General features: G+C 42.1%; 1 protein-coding gene and 1 long non-coding RNA gene across 8 annotated transcripts in view; one reads left to right on the forward strand and one right to left on the reverse strand.

Moving 5' to 3' along the window:
* Positions 1-20,338, reverse strand: part of GRIA3 (glutamate ionotropic receptor AMPA type subunit 3) — a 267,210-nt gene that overhangs the window by 79,589 nt on the left and 167,283 nt on the right. For all 6 annotated transcript variants that reach the window (XR_014136764.1, XM_081792968.1, XM_081792967.1 and 3 more), the window contains 2 exons: positions 8,069-8,230; positions 3,558-3,725 (listed from right to left, as the gene is read on the reverse strand). Coding sequence is in view for 5 of the 6 variants with exons in the window: in XM_081792968.1 (XP_081649094.1) it covers positions 3,558-3,725; positions 8,069-8,230 (330 nt within the window). In the remaining variant the exon portion in view is untranslated. The remainder of the gene's footprint in view (positions 1-3,557; positions 3,726-8,068; positions 8,231-20,338) is intronic.
* The window catches only part of LOC145714004 (uncharacterized), a 162,304-nt gene that overhangs the window by 71,938 nt on the left and 70,028 nt on the right, over positions 1-20,338 (forward strand). For both annotated transcript variants that reach the window (XR_014136765.1, XR_014136766.1), the window contains exon 2: positions 18,509-18,739. This is a non-coding gene — a long non-coding RNA (uncharacterized LOC145714004). The remainder of the gene's footprint in view (positions 1-18,508; positions 18,740-20,338) is intronic.

Here is a 20,338-nt window from a genome sequence, read left to right on the forward strand (position 1 = left end):
AAGGAATCAGGGGTGTGTGGTACTAGATAAGAAAGACAGAGGTACTAGAAGAGCCTGGACACCCATGTGGGATGCCACCTGAAGATTCACATATGTCACAATTTTTCCTGGGTCTGTCCCAGTATTGTGAACTAATAAAAGGCCATCCCTCCCAGGTGGAGAGATTTTCTCACCAATTATTTTACGGTTCAGGGACATTGCACGCAAGACCCTCTATAAATATAAGTCACTGGAATGTTTCATCTGGTAAGGGTCAAGCCATTTGCTTCAAAGGAAAAGCATCTGTCTCTTTTTCCTAGGATGAAAGGATAGAATACTTTTTTATTACTTCCAGAAAGTGGCAAGCTACTTAGCAAGTCAGCAGTGGTAATGGGCTTGTGCTGTGGAAGTGAGAACTGAGGTCAAATATTAGGGAGCATCTTTTGAAAGGAAAGGGAGCTTGTTCACCACCGATGGGAAAACGACCTTCTCGTTCAAAGAGAAAGGCTCCAATGTGACTTCCTGAAGACGATTGTTCTACTGACCCAACAAACCTAAGCACCATTGTCAGCTCAGGCTCGCAGAGAAGGTGATGTCACACTTCCGGCTAAAGTAAAAGTCCCTTGTTGAGATAGAAATTGCTTAGCCTGTCTGGGGTACACTGTGATGCAAGAAGGGTTCTTGACACTCCATTCTGAGCTTTGAATTCTAGGAGAGCAGGTAGGTAGGGCAGACACACTGGCATAGGAACTTATTAAGGAAACCCTTCATTCCCGAAAATAGCAAAGGCTTCAAGTCTCGTTAAGGATTGTATATTTCTAAAGATCTAGCGTATTTAAACACAATAGACAAATTGGACACCAGTCTAGGTACGTCCAGGAGATTCGAGACTCCACGATGAAAACTTCTGGTGAACAGAAGTAGAATCAGAGGGAAGTCTATTTTCAATGACGTGACTGTCAGTTACGGTTCCCCACCATCCCACCTGGGAACTTTTCTTTAATCGCCGCCCCCCCCACCCCTGCTCCACTCCAGTCTATTATTAGGTGCTTCTCCTCTGGGTTCCCATAGCACCCTCTGGAGAACCTAACCATAACATTTTAATCATCTCTGTATTTCCATCTCCCTTACTAGTTTGGGAACATCTCAAGATGAGAGACCTTCTTTTCCTGTGCTCTCAGCAGCTAGTACAGGAACTGGAATAGAGCAGGTGCTTAATAAACGTTTGCTGAACAAAGGGACAAGCTTTAATGCTTTAGAATCGTGACATGTTCCAGCAGGCTAGGCTCAGGCTGATCTTTGCACAGTCTGTAGATTACCCAATTTTCAAGTGGCTTTAAGTACATTTATTTACATATTAACAATTCTTTAATGTTTATTTATTTTTGAGAGAGAGAGAGAGAGCGTGAGTCGGGGAGGGGCAGAGAGAGAGGGAGACACAGAATCTGAAGCAGGCCCCAGGCTCCAAGCTGTCAGCACAGAGCCCGATGCAGGGCTCGAACTCATGAGCCATGAGCTCATGACCTGAGCTAAAGTGGGACGCTTAACTGACTGAGCCACCCAGGTGGGCCTACATATTAACAATTTAAGTGTGAGCTCTCCTCACCTTATTTCATGTTTGCATACTAACTTTGAGCCTTATACACAGCCATTGGTGCTCAATAAATATTTACTGACTGAGGGGTATGCTTATTTATTCATTAAAACAGGCCCCTTCGGAGCCTCTATCAGGCAGTGATTATGTTTGCCAGATTTCTTTGAAGGAAGAGAATGATTTATTGAGCAACAACTACGTGCTAGTCACAGTGAGGGAGGCATTTACACATGCATTGTCACTTTTAATTAAATAAAATGGGATTTTTTTTTTTTACTATAGTAAAACCTTTAGTACTTCAGACCGTCTTCCCTCGCACTCCCTCTGAACAGTGGAATTTTACTGAGCATTTATCACAAAGGGAACATGTGCTTCTGGAAAATGTTGATACTTTCCAGCCTCTCTGCTGCAGCAGGAAGAAGTTGGCCTGTAGAAATTGGTAAAGCATCCCTTTGGTTGAGTGTTTGATCCTTAGGGCCTGGGAGGAAGGTTACTTACCAGGCTTATAACTCGAGGTTTATAAGTGAGTTAGACGTGCAGAAACTATTTGCGCAATGGTGTGATCAATCTAGTTTTTTCCCTAGCCAGATAGATTTCTTATCCTTCATTCCGGTAGCCATTTTCTATTTGTTGTTCGTGCCATGAATGGGGAGTCCGTTGGAGATGCTGGTACTTGCCCCTTGAGATTTGGTTGACGAAAACTCCTTTTGATTTACTCGGAGGGAGTTTTGTATTTCAGTCATCATTATGTTTCACCTGACAGTACAAATCTTGTAACTGCTATGAAGGTTGAATTTAATTAACTGCTCTTCAAAATTGTGCAGTGCTACCTCCATAAAACTACACTTAGGGCATTTGTTAGGGAACTGACATAATGACATAAAAATCTGCATGATGGGAGAATGAGTCATCTCTCTTTCTTGGAGAGAGACACAGGGGCTACTAACCCCTTTTGATTGAGTGCTTCCAACTTGGCAAATTTAAGGCAGCAGAAGGAGAGCCAACTACACAAAATGATGTACGTGATGAGGCCATGATGGATTCTTCCTTACTGGGTTGGGCACAGAATTATCTTATCATTGCCTATCAGTTTGTTTCTTTGGATATCCCAAACATTGGGATAATTACATAAGTAGAAATAAGAGGCGCTTGTACTCTGGAAGGCTCATTTTAATGCATGCAGGCACATGTAGCATCAGACGAAATATTCAGGAAAGAGCTCCTGCTCAGAAAGCTGCAATGAATGACCGACGCTGCTCCTGGTGTAAAGAATGAGATCTGTTCAAAGGGTACTTCCTGAAGTCTTAAATGATCGCCTACCAGTAAATACTGAAAACAAGTGACCTATTTGACTGTCTCCTTCCTGGTTTCTGGTACTTGTCTTTAGGTTTTTCTCTGGGGCATCGGGAAAAAAGGTTTCCTAAGCAGGCCTAGACACGTATCATATTTCTGCATTTCACCATGTAGATTAGCATGTTGTAAAGGTTCTTTCTGGCAACAGAACGACTGCCGCCCTGGCTCAGCTCCACAGTCCATCCGGGCTGATGAGTTGTCTGCTGAGCCAGAGGATGCCGCCGTCCTTTGTGATGTCTACCTTCAAGTTAGGAGCATCCTACAGAATATCCCAGCCCCCCAAAGTAACACCACGTGCCTGGAAAGGTTAGAAAGTTTGAAGTTGTTTACATGTTCAGTCCATCAGTTTTGAGGGTACTGGGTTTGATTTACTACCCGCAGTGTAGCACAGAACTAAATATTCATTTGCCCTCAACTGACAATGTTTCAAGCTTCGAGGAAGAAGCTTCTGGTTTGCGATTTCTAGATTTTGATGAATAAATGCCGGTGCTCCTCTTCTGCGTGCTCTGACCTTCTTAGACTTGGATCCTGTTCCCTTTAGGATGGCTTTTTTCAAGACTGAGGTCTTACTTTTTTTGTGTCTTTATAAGGCCCCCCGCCCCCCACCCCAATAACCCAGCGTGGTCTTTACCATTTTTAGAGCTCTCTCGATATCAATTCCTTGACTCCAGGGCACGGCGGGATTTGCCAAGCAGTCTCCAGCACTGCCTCTTCGGGATACATCCACTCGCTGCCTCCTCAGGTAGCGGAAAGCTTCTGCGATGACCAGTATTGCATCGTGCGTCAGCGCAGATGTATACTGAAATGGATATGTGGAAAACAAGGTATCACGACAAACGATACCCTCAACACGTGCCCTGCTCCTTAGAATTTTCATTTCGTGCTCTCCACCTCGTACTCTATGAAGTCACCCTCTTAATTATTTGAATCAAGAGATCTCTCAGGGCAAGCCTGCCTTTGATTCATTCTAGAATGATGCCTCTTACCTCGCGTGTGCCCATGTTAAGATTTTTAAGACCGAATGGCTCAAGGGAGTCTCTCCCTTGCTCTCAGTCCTGTGTTTTGAATTGAGTGAGCGACTACTAAAAGGCCAGGTCCTTTATAGAGAAAAAAATACATGTGCAGCTAACGGATGGCATAGGTAGATTGGTTATTGCTGTTTGTAATAGAAAATTCAGGTCTGGTGTTTACTTAGGGGAAAATGGAAATAGCTAAGTTAGACAGCTTGAAATTAATTTGGAGGGAAACATTAATCATTTCTGTCTGGACCATGTTTCTGGCGAACTAGGACCTCTGGCCAGCAATAAATCAGTTTTTGTTTCGTGGGGGGAGCAGAAAACCAAAGCTGGTTTTCGATTGTAGAAAATTACAATTGTTATTGCGTTTTAAATCTGATAACGGTGACAATTCACAGGCAATACTTCACGACGCTACCTCTTTCAGGCAAGAACACTTCGTTTCTATTCCTTGGATATACTGATAGCCTACTAGGGATGAGGCCAGTCACTTAATACTGGGGATTTGATCATCTGCGATTTGACAAGGAAGATGCCTTTTCATTAAATGAATCAACAAATCTGATTAAAATAAGCTGGCCCCTGTTTTTCAGGGGTGACAAATACTGGGAGGATATAGAATTCTATTGCTATTTTTAATGAAGCAAAATGTCCCAGGAGGAGTTTTCTCTCTCTCTAAGTATGTCCAAATACACCCGGGAGCAAGTACATTGTCGTCTTTACAACTATCCGTTTACTTTTTTGACTTTTCTCGTGTTACTTTTCTTTCAGGAGCAAATCTTCAAGTGTGACTGTGACAGGGGGCATGTGTTCTTTCATGCAAAAAAAAAAAATCTTTGTGTCTGTCCACTCTAGCACTACACAAAGCCAACATGGTGGTGATTTCTTTTCCAGCTGACTGCATAAATTGTCTGCAATTCCAAGCCATGCCAAAATAGCTATTTAATTTTCTGCTTTTTCAGCTTCTACTTACCAGTGTGTGAGCGTGTAAAAAGAAAAAAAGCCCCAAAAGGAAACATTCATAAAATATAGAATAAATTAAGCAGTAGGATTTTAATCTGGAGACAATTTTATTTCCTAATCAAAAATATTATACGTCACTTTTTTAAAGTGGGCTTTTTGTCTGATTGATATAGAGCAAGTTTCCATGACTAATACTAGGCACAAATAATCTGAAGGTTGAACCATCTCTTCAAATATTCCATTTCTTAGGGATGACTGGCCTCATCCCTAGTAGAGCCTGTCAATATATACAAGGAATAGAAACTAAGTGTTTTGCCTGAAAGAGGTAGCATTTAAAGGGTTTTACTCTTAAATGGTTCTTCTCAGCAAGTTCTGAGGACTTTACTTTATACACACCATGAGTTATCAATGACTAATCCAGAGCTAAGCTTGTTTTTCTTCTCCTTTGTAGAACCTCTATAACTTCTGAGCAAACATAAACTACCCTGTAGTAGCCTTTTCGTCCTTTTACCCTTGTCCGTTGTTTTGTGGCTAACACGGTGCCTGGCACATAGTGCATGAATGAATTTCTTGCCTCTACCTATTACCTGCTAAATCTAAGGATGGAAAAGCAGTGGACAGGCAGTTTCTGAAAAATCTAAATTTGTGTAAGCTCACCTAAAGGTGGTGGGTGGATTTAGTATATCAAAAAAATTGGAATCATCAAGGAAATGCAAATCAAAAGCACAGGAGATGGCACCGCACACCTGTTATGATGGCTATTATCAAAAAGACAGGAAATATTGAGTGTTGGCAAAAATGTGGAGAGAAGAGAACCCTCTTGCCCTGCTGGTGGGAATGCAAACTGGTGCGGCCACTGTGGAAAACATTATGGAGGCTCCTCAAAAAATTAAAAATAGAACCACTGTGCAACCCAGCAATTCCTCTTCTGGGTATTAATCCAAAAGAAACAAAATCACTATTGCAAAAAGATATCTGTGCCCCCACGTTCAGTGCAGCATTATTTAGAGGAGCCAAGACAGGGAAACAACCTAAGTGTCCATCAACACATGAGTGGTTAAGGAAAATGTGGTACATACATGCAGTGGAATACTATTTGGCCACAAAAAAGGAAGGAAATCCTGCCATTTGTAACAACATGGATGGACCTTGAGGGCGTTATGCTAAGTGAAATTAAGTCAGACAGAGAAAGACAAATACTGTGTGATCTCACTTGAATGTGTAATCTAAAACAAAACAAAACAAAACAAAAAACACCCTGAACTCATAGGAATAGAGAACAGATCTGTGGTTGCCAGAGATGGGTGATGGGTGGTAGGGGATGGGGGAAATGTGTCAAAGGTGCAAACTTCCAGTTATAAAAGAAGTAAGTCCTGGGGATGTAATATACACCATGGTGACTATAGTTAACAATACTTTATGTATGTATGTATGAATTTAAGAGAGAAAGAGAGAGAACATGAGAAGGGGAAAGGGGCAGAGGGAGAGAGAGAGAGAGAGAGAGAGAGAGAGAGAGAGAGAGAATCTTAACCAGGCTCTACACTTAACATGGAGCCCGATGTGGGGTGTGATCCCAAAACCCTGGGATCATGATCTGAGCCAAAATCAAGAATAGGACGCTCAACCGACTGAGCCACCCAGGTGCCCCTACTGATTGTGTTTTTGAAAGTTGCTAAGAGAAGTAGGTTTTAAAAATTCTCATCACAAGAAAAAAATTGTACCTACAGTGGTGATGGATGGTAACTGAAGTTGTTGCGGTGATCATTTTGCAATATATACGTATGTCAAATCATTATGCTATATACCTAAAACTAATATAATGCTATATGTCAATTATATCTCAATAAAAAACGGATAAAATAATTACCCTAAAAAAAAAGATCTGACTGCGAACGCTAACCCTAACATCACAGGGATTGAGACCATATTTGCTGAAACATCTGAGGACACCTGATCTGACCATGGGACAGAATGTTTTAAAATGGGACTGCCCTAGGAAAATCTGGCATGTATACTATAATCACTACAACAACAGAATACCACTTAACTAGTGAGTGGCTTAAATGAATGAATAAATTAGGTTTAATGCACAACTTTTCTAGAACATACCGATTGTATAAAGTAAGGGCCCACTTGTATTATGTTCTGATGTGATTCATTTAGGGTGAAACTGACTAGGTGATACAGAATGTGTCTCTTCTCTGGTCCATGTCTCTATTGTTCTCGGTTATTCTATTCTTGCCAGGAAGAATGTGAGGATGGGTATCTTGAAACCATGAGAAAAGAAATATTCACCCCTTTTCCTTTTTTAGGGAAAGGCCTTAACTGTACTTTGATTCCTGTTCTTGATCACAAGGATCCCACAGCTATGGTACATACATACTTTCACTATATAAGGAAAGAAGAATTTAAAGTCAGTTTCATACTTGAACCAATGCACCAAGGGAATGGTTACTTAAAACATACCCTTGACGGATCCTTTGTGTTACACTAATAAGTTTTCCTAATTTATCTGTTTTAATTCCTGATTTTTAAATAATAGGATTTCTAGTCATAGGGGAACACATGTGAAAAATGTGCACTCTAAGCATGACTTTCTACCTTTAATATTCTTATTTTGATTTCATGAAAATGAGCAACATAGGTAATCTAATTATTTTTAAAGATACTTTTCCAGGCAGGAAAACATTTCTGTTCAATATACATATAGGCACCATGCACTCTGTATTGCAGCCCAATTCACTCGGGTGTACTGAGATTCATGAAACTTATTAACACAAAGTAATCACATAAATAATGTAAAATCTAATTTTCTGTTGCAGACTATCAATCTTCTTTACCTATTCCCACTGCCCCCACTCTTTGCCCAACTCAGGTTCTTGTAATATTGTAAATTGTTATGAGCATGTTACAAATGAAATTCATTAAAAAATTAGTTAACATTCCCAAGCCCCAGGTTTTAAAAGACCTCCTTCTCCTTAGCGTCTTTATTTGCAAGTGTAGTTTTCCAATGCAGCAGTGGCACCTGCAATTTGCTTTTAGCATCCTTGAAACCTTTCTGAGCGAAGACGACTTGGTCACAGGAAGGCCATAAATATATAAAGGCCACACTGAGATGCTGTGAAAAGCTGGCCTAAGGTTTCTGCATGCCATGGAACATTACCTTTAGTGGTGCATTCTTGGCTTCAGGGAATTCCCTTTCATCTAGCCTCACCCAGCGCTGAATAAACTGCTGAACCATTGGGTTTTCATTGTTGACAATCTGGAATCCTGTAATGTTGGCTCCCCCATGCATGACTCTTTCTAGCAAAATATCGGTAAAACCCTAGAAAGAGATCGAAAGAGAATCATTAATGTTGGAGGTCGTGAGTTCTGACCGTATCTGTTGGTTAGAATGCTAAGGAGGAAATGGAAGGTCCTTCCCCCAGGATCACTCTTCAACAATCAAGAAAACCCTGGACACAATGTTATATGTCAATTACATCTCAATTACAAAAACAAGAAGGACGATGACGACAAGTACCAAAAAAAAATGCTGGATATGGGCTAATTCTTAAGGCAGTATGTCTCCGAAACCACAGGCACGATGGAGAAAATATGCATTCTTCCATTTTAGTGCTTTGTGTCTTTATTTAGTATAGCTCCTGCAAGGACAAACACAGGTGCCAACTTCAAGCAAATGTTTTGTTTCATTTACCTGTATTTTTAGTCTTTCTTCACTGAGTACAAATACAATGCTTCCTGTAACTGGGAAAGTGTTGAAACGTTTGACCCTGACTAGAGGTATAAAATCCTTTTCTTCAGCTTAATGTGCCAAACACAGCAGATTGCTTTAGATTCTAATGATGAGTACTTTCAACATTTGTGACTTAAAGAAATGCCAAAGAGAGAAACTGACAGCTCGGTTGTATATGATGGTGCAAACCCAGGTTATGTCTCTCATGTGTTTATAAACAAGTCTCGACATCTACTTCGGATCACCCACCGTTTTCTTCTTCTCTTGCTCTAGTTACCATCTGGTGTCTCTGTCACCTAAGCCTCCTAAAGGAATCTCTTCAGGTTCACACCAAGCCATCTCTGCCTGGGTGCCACCAGCTCCACTGGGCATTGCTATCTCCTGAAACACTTCTCCCAGGAATTGTGCTATTTCTGCTGGATACCTGTCTCTTGCTAGTTGTAGTGGATGCGTTTAGGTCCTCAGTGGGCTGAAGCCAACATTTATCTTCATAAAGAAATGGGGCGAATTCTTCCTCCACTCCTCAGACTATCTTGTTCAACATTTTAATATAACATTTTCAAATACGCAAAAAAATTGAGAGAACTGTATAGTGAATACCCATATAGTCTCAACTCAGACTTTAAAATTAGTATTTTTCTATCCATCCATCAAGCCATTTCTTTTTTTTCTTCAAAGTTTTGATTATTATTATTTTTAAAAATTTTATTTAAATCCAAGTTAGTTAACATATAGTGTAATCATGGTTTCAAGGAATGGAATTTAGTGATTCATCACTTACATATAACACCCAGTGATCCATCAATCCATTTCATGTTTTTGGATGCATTTCAAAGTAAGTTGTAGATATTAGTATACTTCAAACTAAAAGACTTTGGCAGGCAGATCATTAACTAGAGTTCAGTATTTGTTTGCAATTCTTTTTCTTTCCTTTTCTCTTTTCTTTCTTTCTTTCTCCTTTGAGGTAAAATTTGCATCCAATGAAATATACAAATCTTAAATGTAACTCTTTTCTTTTCTTTTTTTTTTCTTTTCTTTTCTTTTCTTTCTTCAAGGTAAAATTTACATCCAATGAAATATATAAATCTTAAACGTAGCACTTGATGAGTTCTGATAAATGCATACACCTGTTCTCCAAAGTTTTCTTTTTTTGCATTTTAAGTTTTTATTAAACTATAAAAATCATATAGAAAAGTGCACATATCTTCAAATACATGACCCGACAGATTCTCACAAACTGAATGCAAAAATGTAAGCAATACCCACAGGGCCCCCTGTGTACCTCTCTAGTCACCATCCCTCCCCCTACTTTTAATTCACCTTTCTTTATATTTTAGCGAACCAGCTTTTCCAGTTACTACTCATGGCCCCTTCTTTCTTCCTTTCAAAAGCAGGCCATGAGTCCATGGAGACTGCACAAAGAGCCAAGTAGTTTTTGCATCACTGAGAATCATTCCTTCTTTCTGATAATCAAAAAACCCCACCTTTTTAAAAAATTAACATTAACTTGTTGGGATGAGTTTTGTCCCAAAGCCCTCTTTCAAGAAGGAAGCTAAGACTGTTTTCTCCCCTTTGTTGCCCTCGCACCACGATCAGCCGAGAGACTTACTTTGTATGAAGTCTAGTAGAGGCCCCAACTGGGGCTGTCTCCCAACTCCCCAATCCCGCCCCATAACACATATACAAATAAAGAGCCTGGGACAAAATTTTAACAAATGGCTTTAATTCACTCACTGTGCCAAACCATATGTGTCAGTTAACAAGTTTTACACAAGAACATTGACCAGCTGCCCACCTGCCTGCCAGAGGGGCTGAAGAGTGGGCCCTCTCATGCTGTCCTGTGTCTTAAAAGCCTGGACGGGACAAGTGGAGCTCCTTTCCTTGAAAGAAGGGGGTTGAGAATGCTTCTGTCACCATCCTCGTCTTCAGGGCCGATGGCTACAACCTGCACTAAGAAGCAGTATCTCTTGCACCCCTCACGCTTTGATAAGTGTCACACTCCTGTTTTCCTAATATCCATAGCATGTTAAAATGGCAACATAGAATTAACAAAAGAGAAGGAGAGAGAAAGTATCCCAGCACTCTCACATCTGTCCTAAGGCATAAGAGTCCTTCAGTCTGGTTACGCACCATACAACTTCTTTCCAGAAAGATGTTCCCTCACTCTCCTTTTCTTGGCAGGGATACTAAAAAGAGTGGTCCAGCTCAAATTTACCTCACCAGTCATGCCCACTTCCTCCCAGAAGGCTTCATTCTGTCATGTATGCCCCATGTATTCCTGCTTGGGTATCTTCCTCTCCAGTAAACATATTATACTTTGAAAACATCTCCATAGGCATACTCTGCACCCATCTTTCTACCACACATCAACCATGCCATTGTGGACCTAGAAGTTTCTCAGTCAACCCATGTTTTATGACAAACATGCCTGGAAATGAGTTCTGGTGCACCTCAGACTGGAATCAGCCTTGCTGTCTTTGTGGGATGAACTGCATCCACAGCAACACAAATCAAGCCAGGGGAAGGTCACCTCAAGCTGTTCTGGTGGCCAGACTTACATGACACTGGCCCCTACCGATTGCCCCGAAGCCTCATCCATCCGTATGGGCAGAAAGTACTAACACAGCCCCACAGACAAAATGGGGAGATGAGAAGTATAGTAGAAATAGAAAGGAGGTAACAGGTATTTAGGGAGATGAGACATCCTGTTGCTTAAGGCTAAGAGTTGGCTGTCTTCTGGTCTCCCTCTGTTTCGTTTGTGTACATTTTGCTTGTTTGTAATGTCTTCGATTCTACAGCCTGAATGTCTCCCCGGTGTCCAGCATTTAGATGCAGCAACCCATGTCCTTGAGGTTGAGACAATCAAGGCTAGATTCTCCCTAAACTCTCTGAAAAGACGTGAACACAGCAGAGCTCACCAACAAGTATCAAGAAAGAAGTGGAAAAGGGAAAAGAAGTGAATGGTACAGAGGTGGCTATAGAGAAAGTGGCTCTGCCTAATAGGCATAAGTCATTGACCCTATCATCTTATTTCTAAAACTCTTTTTTAAAAAAGAATTTTCGGGGCACCTGGGTGGCTCAGTCGGTTGAGCGTCCGACTTCGGCTCAGGTCATGATCTCACAGTCTGTGGGTTCAAGCCCCGCGTCAGGCTCTGTGCTGACAGCTCAGAGCCTGGAGCCTGCTTCTAATCCTGTGTCTCCCTCTCTCTCTGCCCCTCCCCCACTCTCACTTTGTCTCACTCTGTCTCTCAAAAATAAATAAATATTAAAAAAATTAAAAAAAAAAGAATTTTCTGGGGCACTTGGGTGGTTCAGTCAGTTGAGCGTCCGACTCTTGGTTTTGGCTCAGGTCATGATCTCATGGTTTGTGGGATTGAGCCCCATTTTGGGCTCTGTGCTCACAGCTCAGAGCCTGCTTGGGATTCTCTCTCCCCTCTCTGTCTGCCCCTCCCCTGTTCTCTCTCTCCCTCTTTCAAAATACATAAACTTAGGAAAAGGAATTTTCTTTTTGTATCAGATATTGCTAAATCCCATGGTTCAAATGGCCACTAACAGTCTTAGCTTCCTTGTCCCCAAGATTATAAAAATTAAAATAGTTAGATTTTTCTTTTTGAAATGGCAACATACCCACCTCAAGTTTGGAAATAAACGCCAAGTACCTCTAAATCCTTTATAAAAGACTAATGTAAAACAAATGACCACTACACAGGTAAAATAGGTAAACAGATAAAATAAAACAGTGAAGATCAATGGGCATAAGAAGGGAGTTAGGAGAGAGCTGTTGGCTGGAGAGCAGACAGTGCCTGGCTCTTAGCTGCCCTTCCATTTCTGCTCAATCGTTTTAACACATGTTCTGTTTTCTTTCACATATTTCTATTGTAGTTGTAGACAAGCACAGTCCACGATGCTTTGAAAATTGAGGCCTGACTCCCCTCAAATCCTCAGCAAAGACACTACCTCATAGGGATTTTAATAACTAGATGTGATGATGAGGTCCTCTGATTTTTGCTTAGACTGGACTTAACAACTTCTAGTGCTGCTTGTACCTTATCGGTTCTGTTTGGTTAAAATTGTTGTTGTTGTTTTCGGCGAATTGCCTTTTCCTTTGGTTGGCCAAAAACAGTGTGCAGAGGGAGAGATTAAAGGAGATGAGAAAAGGCAGAGAAAGACTGGAGGCAATCATAGTGCTCACAGATAGGATGAGTTGAAACTCTCCTTCCTCAGTTTCAATGGTTTAGCTATCCGCGCAGTTGACTACTTGCCTCTGTGTAACTAACAATGGCAGCGTTTGTTAGAAATATGGATGTTGTCTCCAGGAGTTGGTCCTTTGAGAGGGAAACTACTCATTTGGATTCGTTAAGTTCTGGTGTTATTTCCTCAATGTATCATTTCTTGACCACGTCACATCTGTCTGATCCAGATGTACTGTTGCCCACATCTGAATGCAACTTTATAAAACCAACTGTGACTTTTGTGTCTACACAGTTCATCTGGGGACTTGTAAGCCACCCTGGTCTTATTCTCCAAGGCCATCTTTTATACAGATACTGGTTATACAATTGGCATCCAAACACAGATTGTCCCGATTTGAGAACAGCCAGACAAGTCAGTCTTGCAAAGATTCCAATGACTTCAGTACTATCCTGTCTCCCTTGATTTATACATACTGTAATTCAGTTTCCTTCTGGCCGTATGGATAATGGAGAGTTGCAAATAAATATATTCAAAGCTTCCTTTTAGAGCACTTGTTTTCCAGATATGATGTGCAGATTTCCTTCACATAATACTATTCTTAGGGTACATTTTGTACAGAAAGGAAAACAGAGACAAGATAAGTTGGATGACTTTCATTGAGTTGATGGCAGATTATGGGTGAGAAATGGGAAAGGTGGCGTGCCTGTAAGGAAGATAAAAGCAATAGAATGAGGATTGGGAGGCTGCCGAGGGCAAGTATCTATCTCACGATTTGGATGAAGGCTGGCTCTGTCTTTAGTGTTATTTGAATCGTTCATGCGGGTGATGCTTCAACTGGGAAATGCACAGTAATCGTGGTAACTCAAGTTATCAGGCTGCTGATGAGAAGCACAAGTCTTTTTCTAGGAGCAGGTCCATTCCCCCGGGAGGGTGTTGTGTGTGGAGTTGAAGATTACACCACATAAATTAGCACTTGATTACAGGTTGCTTTGTATTGTTCACTTGCATTTTATTCTCTAATCCAATCAACATACTTTGAAACCTTTTAAGTGCTATCCATTGGTAAAATGGCGAGCCATATCAAACTTGCCCTGACCTCATGGCACTTTAGTCCAGTGAGAATTATTAGTATGAATATACAAATAATTACAAGTTGATATAAGTGCTATTTGTGCGAAAAATTGCCACTGATCTTTTTATTAATAGTTATATGGAGGTATAATTTAAATACCATAAAATCCATCCATTTGACACTGAATTATTTAAAGCAAAAATCAGATCATGCCCCACCCCCCACTTGAAATTCTTCAGTGGTTTTTTTGTCACTGTTGAAAAAAGCTAAAACTCTTTAACCAGGCTTACCAGCCTTACATAATCTGGAACTCACTCTGCTCTAGCCAAAATTGCCTTCTGACAGTTCAGAGAAGGTATCAAGCTCTTTTCTGCCTCAGGACCTTGACACATGCTGTTCCCTATGCATGACATGAACTTCCCCTGATTCTTCATATAACTGGATCTTTCTTACAATTTGGATCATTGTTTCAAAGTCACCTTTCCTTTTTTAAAAACATGTTTATTTATTCATTTTGAAAGAGAGAGAGAGAGAGAGGGCATGCGTACATGAGCAGGGGAGGGGCAGAGAGAGAGGGCAAGACAGAATCCCAAGGAGGATCCATGCTGTCAGCGCAGAGCCTGACACGGGGCTCGATCCCATGGACCATGAGATCATGACCTGAGCCGAAATCAAGAGTTGGACGCTTAACTGACTGAGCCACCCAGGTGCCCCCCAAGTCACCTTTCTGAAAGACCTTTTCTGGCTATGCTATGCAGAGTTTTGATTCTTGATACTCTGCCTTCTCTTCATTCCCTCTCCTACTACCTGTTATATCTCCAGGCTAATTATCATAAGCTGTACAAGTTTTGTCTGTGCATTATGACTACAAGGTTCTTAAGGACACTACCCTCTGTCTTCCTTGCAGGGGAGTGAACAAGTTATTGGGCATACAAGCGATACAGAGGAAGAAGAACTTACTATAAAGATCTTTAGAGCAGTATTGCCCGAAGTATATGTGGATTGGTGCTGGTCTGCCGTTTGTTGGCAGTCAGAGATGAAAAAAGGGAAGAACTAGAAAGCAAGCCTTTATAAACCTTTATAGCAGTTTGACAGGGTGATATTATGGCTATTAAATGTAACACTTATATTTTATCTATCTTGTTTTGTTTATTTCATGTTTTCAGTAATTTACTTTTTCGCACTTTTGTTGATCTGTGAAGATTTGGGGGAAAAAACTGGCCCTTCTTCACAGATAGTTTGAGAACCACTGTTTTAGAGGACATGATCTGAGAGAGCTTGGGAAAGAAAACAGAATTCTTTCCATTTACCTTACTAGAACATTGGGTAGAGAGTGTCTTTCCTTGTTAATTTCAGGCAGGAAAAAAGAGAGAAAGAGAGAGAGAGAAGGAGAAAGGGATGGGTGATTACGGTTGGGGCATTTTTAGACAGGGAGAATGAGAGTCTCAAAGTTGGCAACTTTAAGTTGACAAGAGACTGTGGATTTCTAAATGCCCAGTAGGAAGTTGGACCCCAGCCCAGTCCCCAATTCCTCATTCCCTTGGTGCTTTGCTGTATCCTATCTCCATTTGGAGAAGAAAGTGAATCCTCTGCCACCAGAGAAGCTGTGTACCCAGGGGAGGTGACTGGGTTCCTGGCATTTGGGACCAGTGGGGATTTTTCCCTTGAATCCCACCTCCTTTGCCTGTCAAGCCAGGCTCCAGCCCAGTGAGCTCTGTGTTTACATGCCCCCTGCTGAGGTGTCATTGTATACAACATGTGGCTTTGAGCATTTGAATTTTTTTTTTTTTTGTAGAACATAAAAATAGGAGAACAAAGGAAGGGAAAGAGTAGAGAACAAAACCAGAAAACCTGGAAGGGGAAGGGAGAAGAAGGGAACAGTTGTTATTGGCAAGCAAAACACATGACCCCCATCTCACTCAAACTTGTTTCCTCTCTAAACAAAGTGGCCCCTTCTCTGTTTCAGGTAACTTCCAGGGCTCAGTAAGCTGCAGAGTTCACTTCTTCAAGCTTAGGTTACAGCTGGTTGCCTCTTTTGGGTTCTGTTTTATGAATGGTGCTTTTGTTTGAGGAAAAATTTGAAAAAACCAGATGCAAGCTAGTACCCTTCACCCCCACCATTATTTCCTGGCATATTAATAATATGAATGGGGCAGATGGGAGGGAAAAGAGAAAAGAGGGAGTAAGAGCAAGAAGGGAGATGAGAGAGCAGGAGAGAAGGGAGAGAGAGCGCGCGCGAGAGAGAGAGAGAGAGAGAGAGAGAGAGAAGGACAAGGGATTGTGGCAGGAGAGAAGAGAGTGATGGACAGATAGAATTGGTGCCCGCTAAGATGCATTTCAAAATGGTCTTTGGACAAGTTTCAAACCCAGATGCACAAGGCTGTCCTTGGTTTTTAAGCCTTTTTGTCTGTAATCACTTTACTCTCATAAGTGTATAGTTTGTATTTCATTCATAGGCATTTATATCTTTGCCAGTGTTCTTCCGTGACCTTTGTGGGGCTAGCCTTTTATCTCACTGAGATGCTCGAGTGGGTCAAATGGGAGGAGCAAGGTGCTCTGTCAGGAGTCTGAACAACCCACGTTGGAGGCCTAGCTTGACAATGGATTAGCTCTGAGACTTTGGGCAAGTCATGTATTTTTTTCAGAGCCATTTTCCTGATGTCTAAAAGGTTTGGGGAGGTGAATAGTTCAGTCTCTCTTCATGGGAGTTCTGAGTAAATTTCGTAAGAAGTCTATAGAAAATAGCTGGCACAGGGGCGCCTGGGTGGCTCAGTTGGTTAAGCGTCCGACTTCGGCTCAGGTCATGCTCTCACGGTCCGTGAGTTCGAGCCCCGCGTCGGGCTCTGTGCTGAGAGCTCAGAGCCTGGAGCCTGCTTCGGATTCTGTGTCTCCCTCTCTCTCTGACCCTCCCCCATTCATGCTCTGTCTCTCTCTGTCTCAAAAATAAATACACATTAAAAAAAAAAAGATAATAGCTGGCACAGCAGAGAAAAGTGTAAGATATGTTAGCTTCCTTCCCTTTGCTGCCCTAGCGCGATGACCTCCTTGATGGACTGCTCATGCGGCCTTCTACCGGTGGCAGCTGACATGACCTAGCTTCCACCTGCAGGGTCAACAGCAGTCTCCCACTCTGGGGTCAGTCTTGACCTAGGCAGGGAAACTGCTGGATCTTCTAAAAGTGGTTAACTGGTACAGCACTGAATGAGTCCACTATGGCTCATGTTCTTCCCTGGCACCTCAAATCTTGGGGTTTTTTTTTTTTTTGGTCTTATTTTGGGGGCTGGGTGCTGAACATCTGTCGCTAGACCATCTCAACCCAGATCCAGTTCACTTTGTGTCAACTGCGAGTTGGTTTGGATTGATCCTTCAGATCCTCAGTCATGTTTAGAACTTAGGGAAAGGATACTCATACCTTCTTGGCTTCTGCCCACCTGAAATGATTTTAAGTCTGCTTATGACTTTATACCCCTAACAGGGCTCTGGTTTTGTTCTCCCATTTGTATCCTCAGTGTTGTCCCAGCTGCTGTGCCTATACTCTTGCTCCTGGCCTTCTCCGGTCCCAACTGACCCTCCACGCGGGAAGAGATGTAGAGCCGGAAATGATCTTGGAGTGTTTCCCAAATTGTAGTCATTAATATACCACCTTTATGGTTGTTTGCCATATAGGGAGATCATCTGAGCCACAATTTACCTAATATTTTTCTTTACGTTGACTAAATTCTTTAACTTAAATATCTACTTTACCCTCATTCTAAGGAATGGTATTTATAAAATCACAGACTTGAGATGGTAGTTGTCGTTCTGCAACACACATTTAGTATAAATTCAAAAGTAGTAATTTTAAGGAATTTTGCTATGTACTTTCTTATGTACACTAGCTTGTGTCTAAGTAACAACTTGAGGAAATAGTGATCTGGTCTACCTCTCCATTCTACAGATCAGGAAACCTGCTTCCTAGCTCCGGGTCTAGTGCTTGTTTTCACTATGCCTGGGGTTGCTAGTCTGGGGTTCTGCACGCAGTGACTCGACTATCATTATTGACACATATGAAAAAATTAAATCACAATACACAACATGCCTGGGAATGCGGCGTCAAGGATCCTGATCCAGGGGCTCCGCCGGTTAAGCGTCCGACTCTTAATTTCAGCTCAGGTCATGATCTCACGGTTTGTGGGATCAAGCCCCATGTGAAGCTCTGCACTGACAGTGAGGAGCCTGCTTGGGATTCTCTCTCTCTCCCCCCCCCCCCATCTCTCTCTGCCCCTTCCCTGCTCTATCTCTCAAAATAAACATTTTTTTTTAAAAAAGGATCCTCATCAATACCTTGCCATGAAAGAGAGACAGGTTGCCTCACTGGCAGATTGTATACATGCTGTTTACCTCTAGTACTAAAGCGGAAAAACATTACCACCTTAGAGTCCTGGAAGAGAAGACAACAATTAATTATGGAACAATCCCTAAAAAATGGCGTCAGCGGCTGATACAGAATTTGTAAGAGACTTTCCTGGTGTCTCCTCATTGGGATGTCCACTTCTGGGCCTGTGTGTCCACCGGGTCCCATCTCTGCCTGTGATTCTAATAGAATCTTTTGCTTCTTCCAGGGACTTCAACAAGCTAAAACTTTCTACAGCTTGTTTGTCTGCTCTGACACGTACACCCTGACCTGTGAAAGGCCTGTGTTGAAGCATTCATCGACTATCCACGGCTTCTCAGTTTAGGATTACCACTGGGGAAAGTCCACATAACAGCACAAAGAAGTCTTTGCCAGACAGTCGGAGTTCCATGGCAGAGGGCATACAGGGGCTCTGAGCGGGTGATTCCAGAAAGCTTAGGTAAGTGCTGTGACTGTTTTTGACTTTGCATTTGTAGAAGAAGGCAGTGGTCCTGCACTGTTGTTATACCAAGACCCAGATTAGACTTTGTTCCCCTGTGCATGTGTTCTCAGCTTTTATCCAGCTGGCTTATTTTGAAAGGAAGCATCTAAGCTCCACTTACCCTTTTTTGACCATCTAAGTAACTTCTAAATAGTCATGTGTGTGTGTGTGTGTGTGTGTGTGTGTGTGTGTATCTGTCTGTCTGTCTTTGGTGGAGGTGTTTGGAGGTATTTTTATCTGCTTTAAAAAGCCTGGAAACCATGGTGGGACAATCTATCTCATTTTTATCAGAAACTAACAACAGTTCCCATCTCTATTGCCCATAGGCAATTCGCTATAGAGTACAGGGACTCATGGAAACATGGCTGAATTCAAATGAAAAGCAGGTCACTAGAGAAAATGGAGTGGCAGCTCCAAGTGTGGTGAGTGAGTTCATGTTTTCCCTAGGCAGACTGACATGACGCTATGTATTACATCCTTTCTGAAGGAAGACTTCACTTGTTCTCATAGTAGGCTTCCACCCGATGTCTCAGGATTCTGAGTCCTGGTTAGGCGTTCAGCTAACCATTCTTCTCCCCAACCTTGTCCTAATGATTCTCTCTTGCAGTTCTGTCACTCCATAGGCTTTCATTTCTGTCAGGTCTGGGTCTCAGGTTGAAACCAAAGCTCATCTGAAGGATTGTTGGTAGGAAACAGGGAGGCCTGGTTACAATTCTAGAATGGGGAAGGTCTTTACATATCATCTGGTCATTGATGTGCATGGCTCGGATCTCCCTTTAAGACGGAACCTGGCTCGAGGAGTTGAGTTAGCTGACAGCCTCCAGTTTCAGGATCTGCCTCAGCTTTCAGGAGGGAGGTATGTGCTTCCTGGGCAGCTGCCAGCCAGTGGCTGAGCAAGGCAGTGGTGCAGTGGCTCATGGGTTCGGGGCAGCACGGGGGTCTTGGCACTGGAGCTCCCGGTTGTGCTGGCCAAGACTTTCTCAGAACTGTACCGCCGTCTGAAGCTCTTCTCATCCACCTTCCTTCCTTTCCCTCTCCTTTGCTGAGATCAGAAGCTCTTCCTTCCCACTGGCGACCCTCTCCCTTTTATTTTGCACGGGCGTCACTCGCAGTAAAGGTCTTGCGCTTCTAATTGTATCTTAGCGTCTGCTTCCAAGGGACCCAACCCATACAGCAATGAACTCCCCACTCCTGTCTGAGTTTTACAGTAAAGGGAACTGAGGTCCCAAGGAGGTGGAAGTGACTTACCCAAGATCCCACAGCTAGTTAGTAGCAAAGTCAGTACGACAGCCCAAACCTTCTGACCTCTAGTTCAATGCTCTTTCCCAAACTTCAGCAGTCCACGCACCACAGCCACATATACAAAAGCCAGATTTTACTATGTGTGCATCCCCCATGCTCTTGTTTACATGACACATTTGACACATTAAGAAATTAATTCGTTTGTCGGTAAATTCCTACTTTAGCCCTGTATGAAACAACAATATCCATGAAATTTGGCTTTTGATGTGCTACTTTTATATTTTTCTAGCACATATCAAATAACACATGGCCATT

Source organism: Panthera onca, chromosome X, assembly GCF_046562875.1.
Source record: "Panthera onca isolate mPanOnc1 chromosome X, mPanOnc1 haplotype 2, whole genome shotgun sequence".
NCBI lineage: Eukaryota > Metazoa > Chordata > Mammalia > Carnivora > Felidae > Panthera > Panthera onca.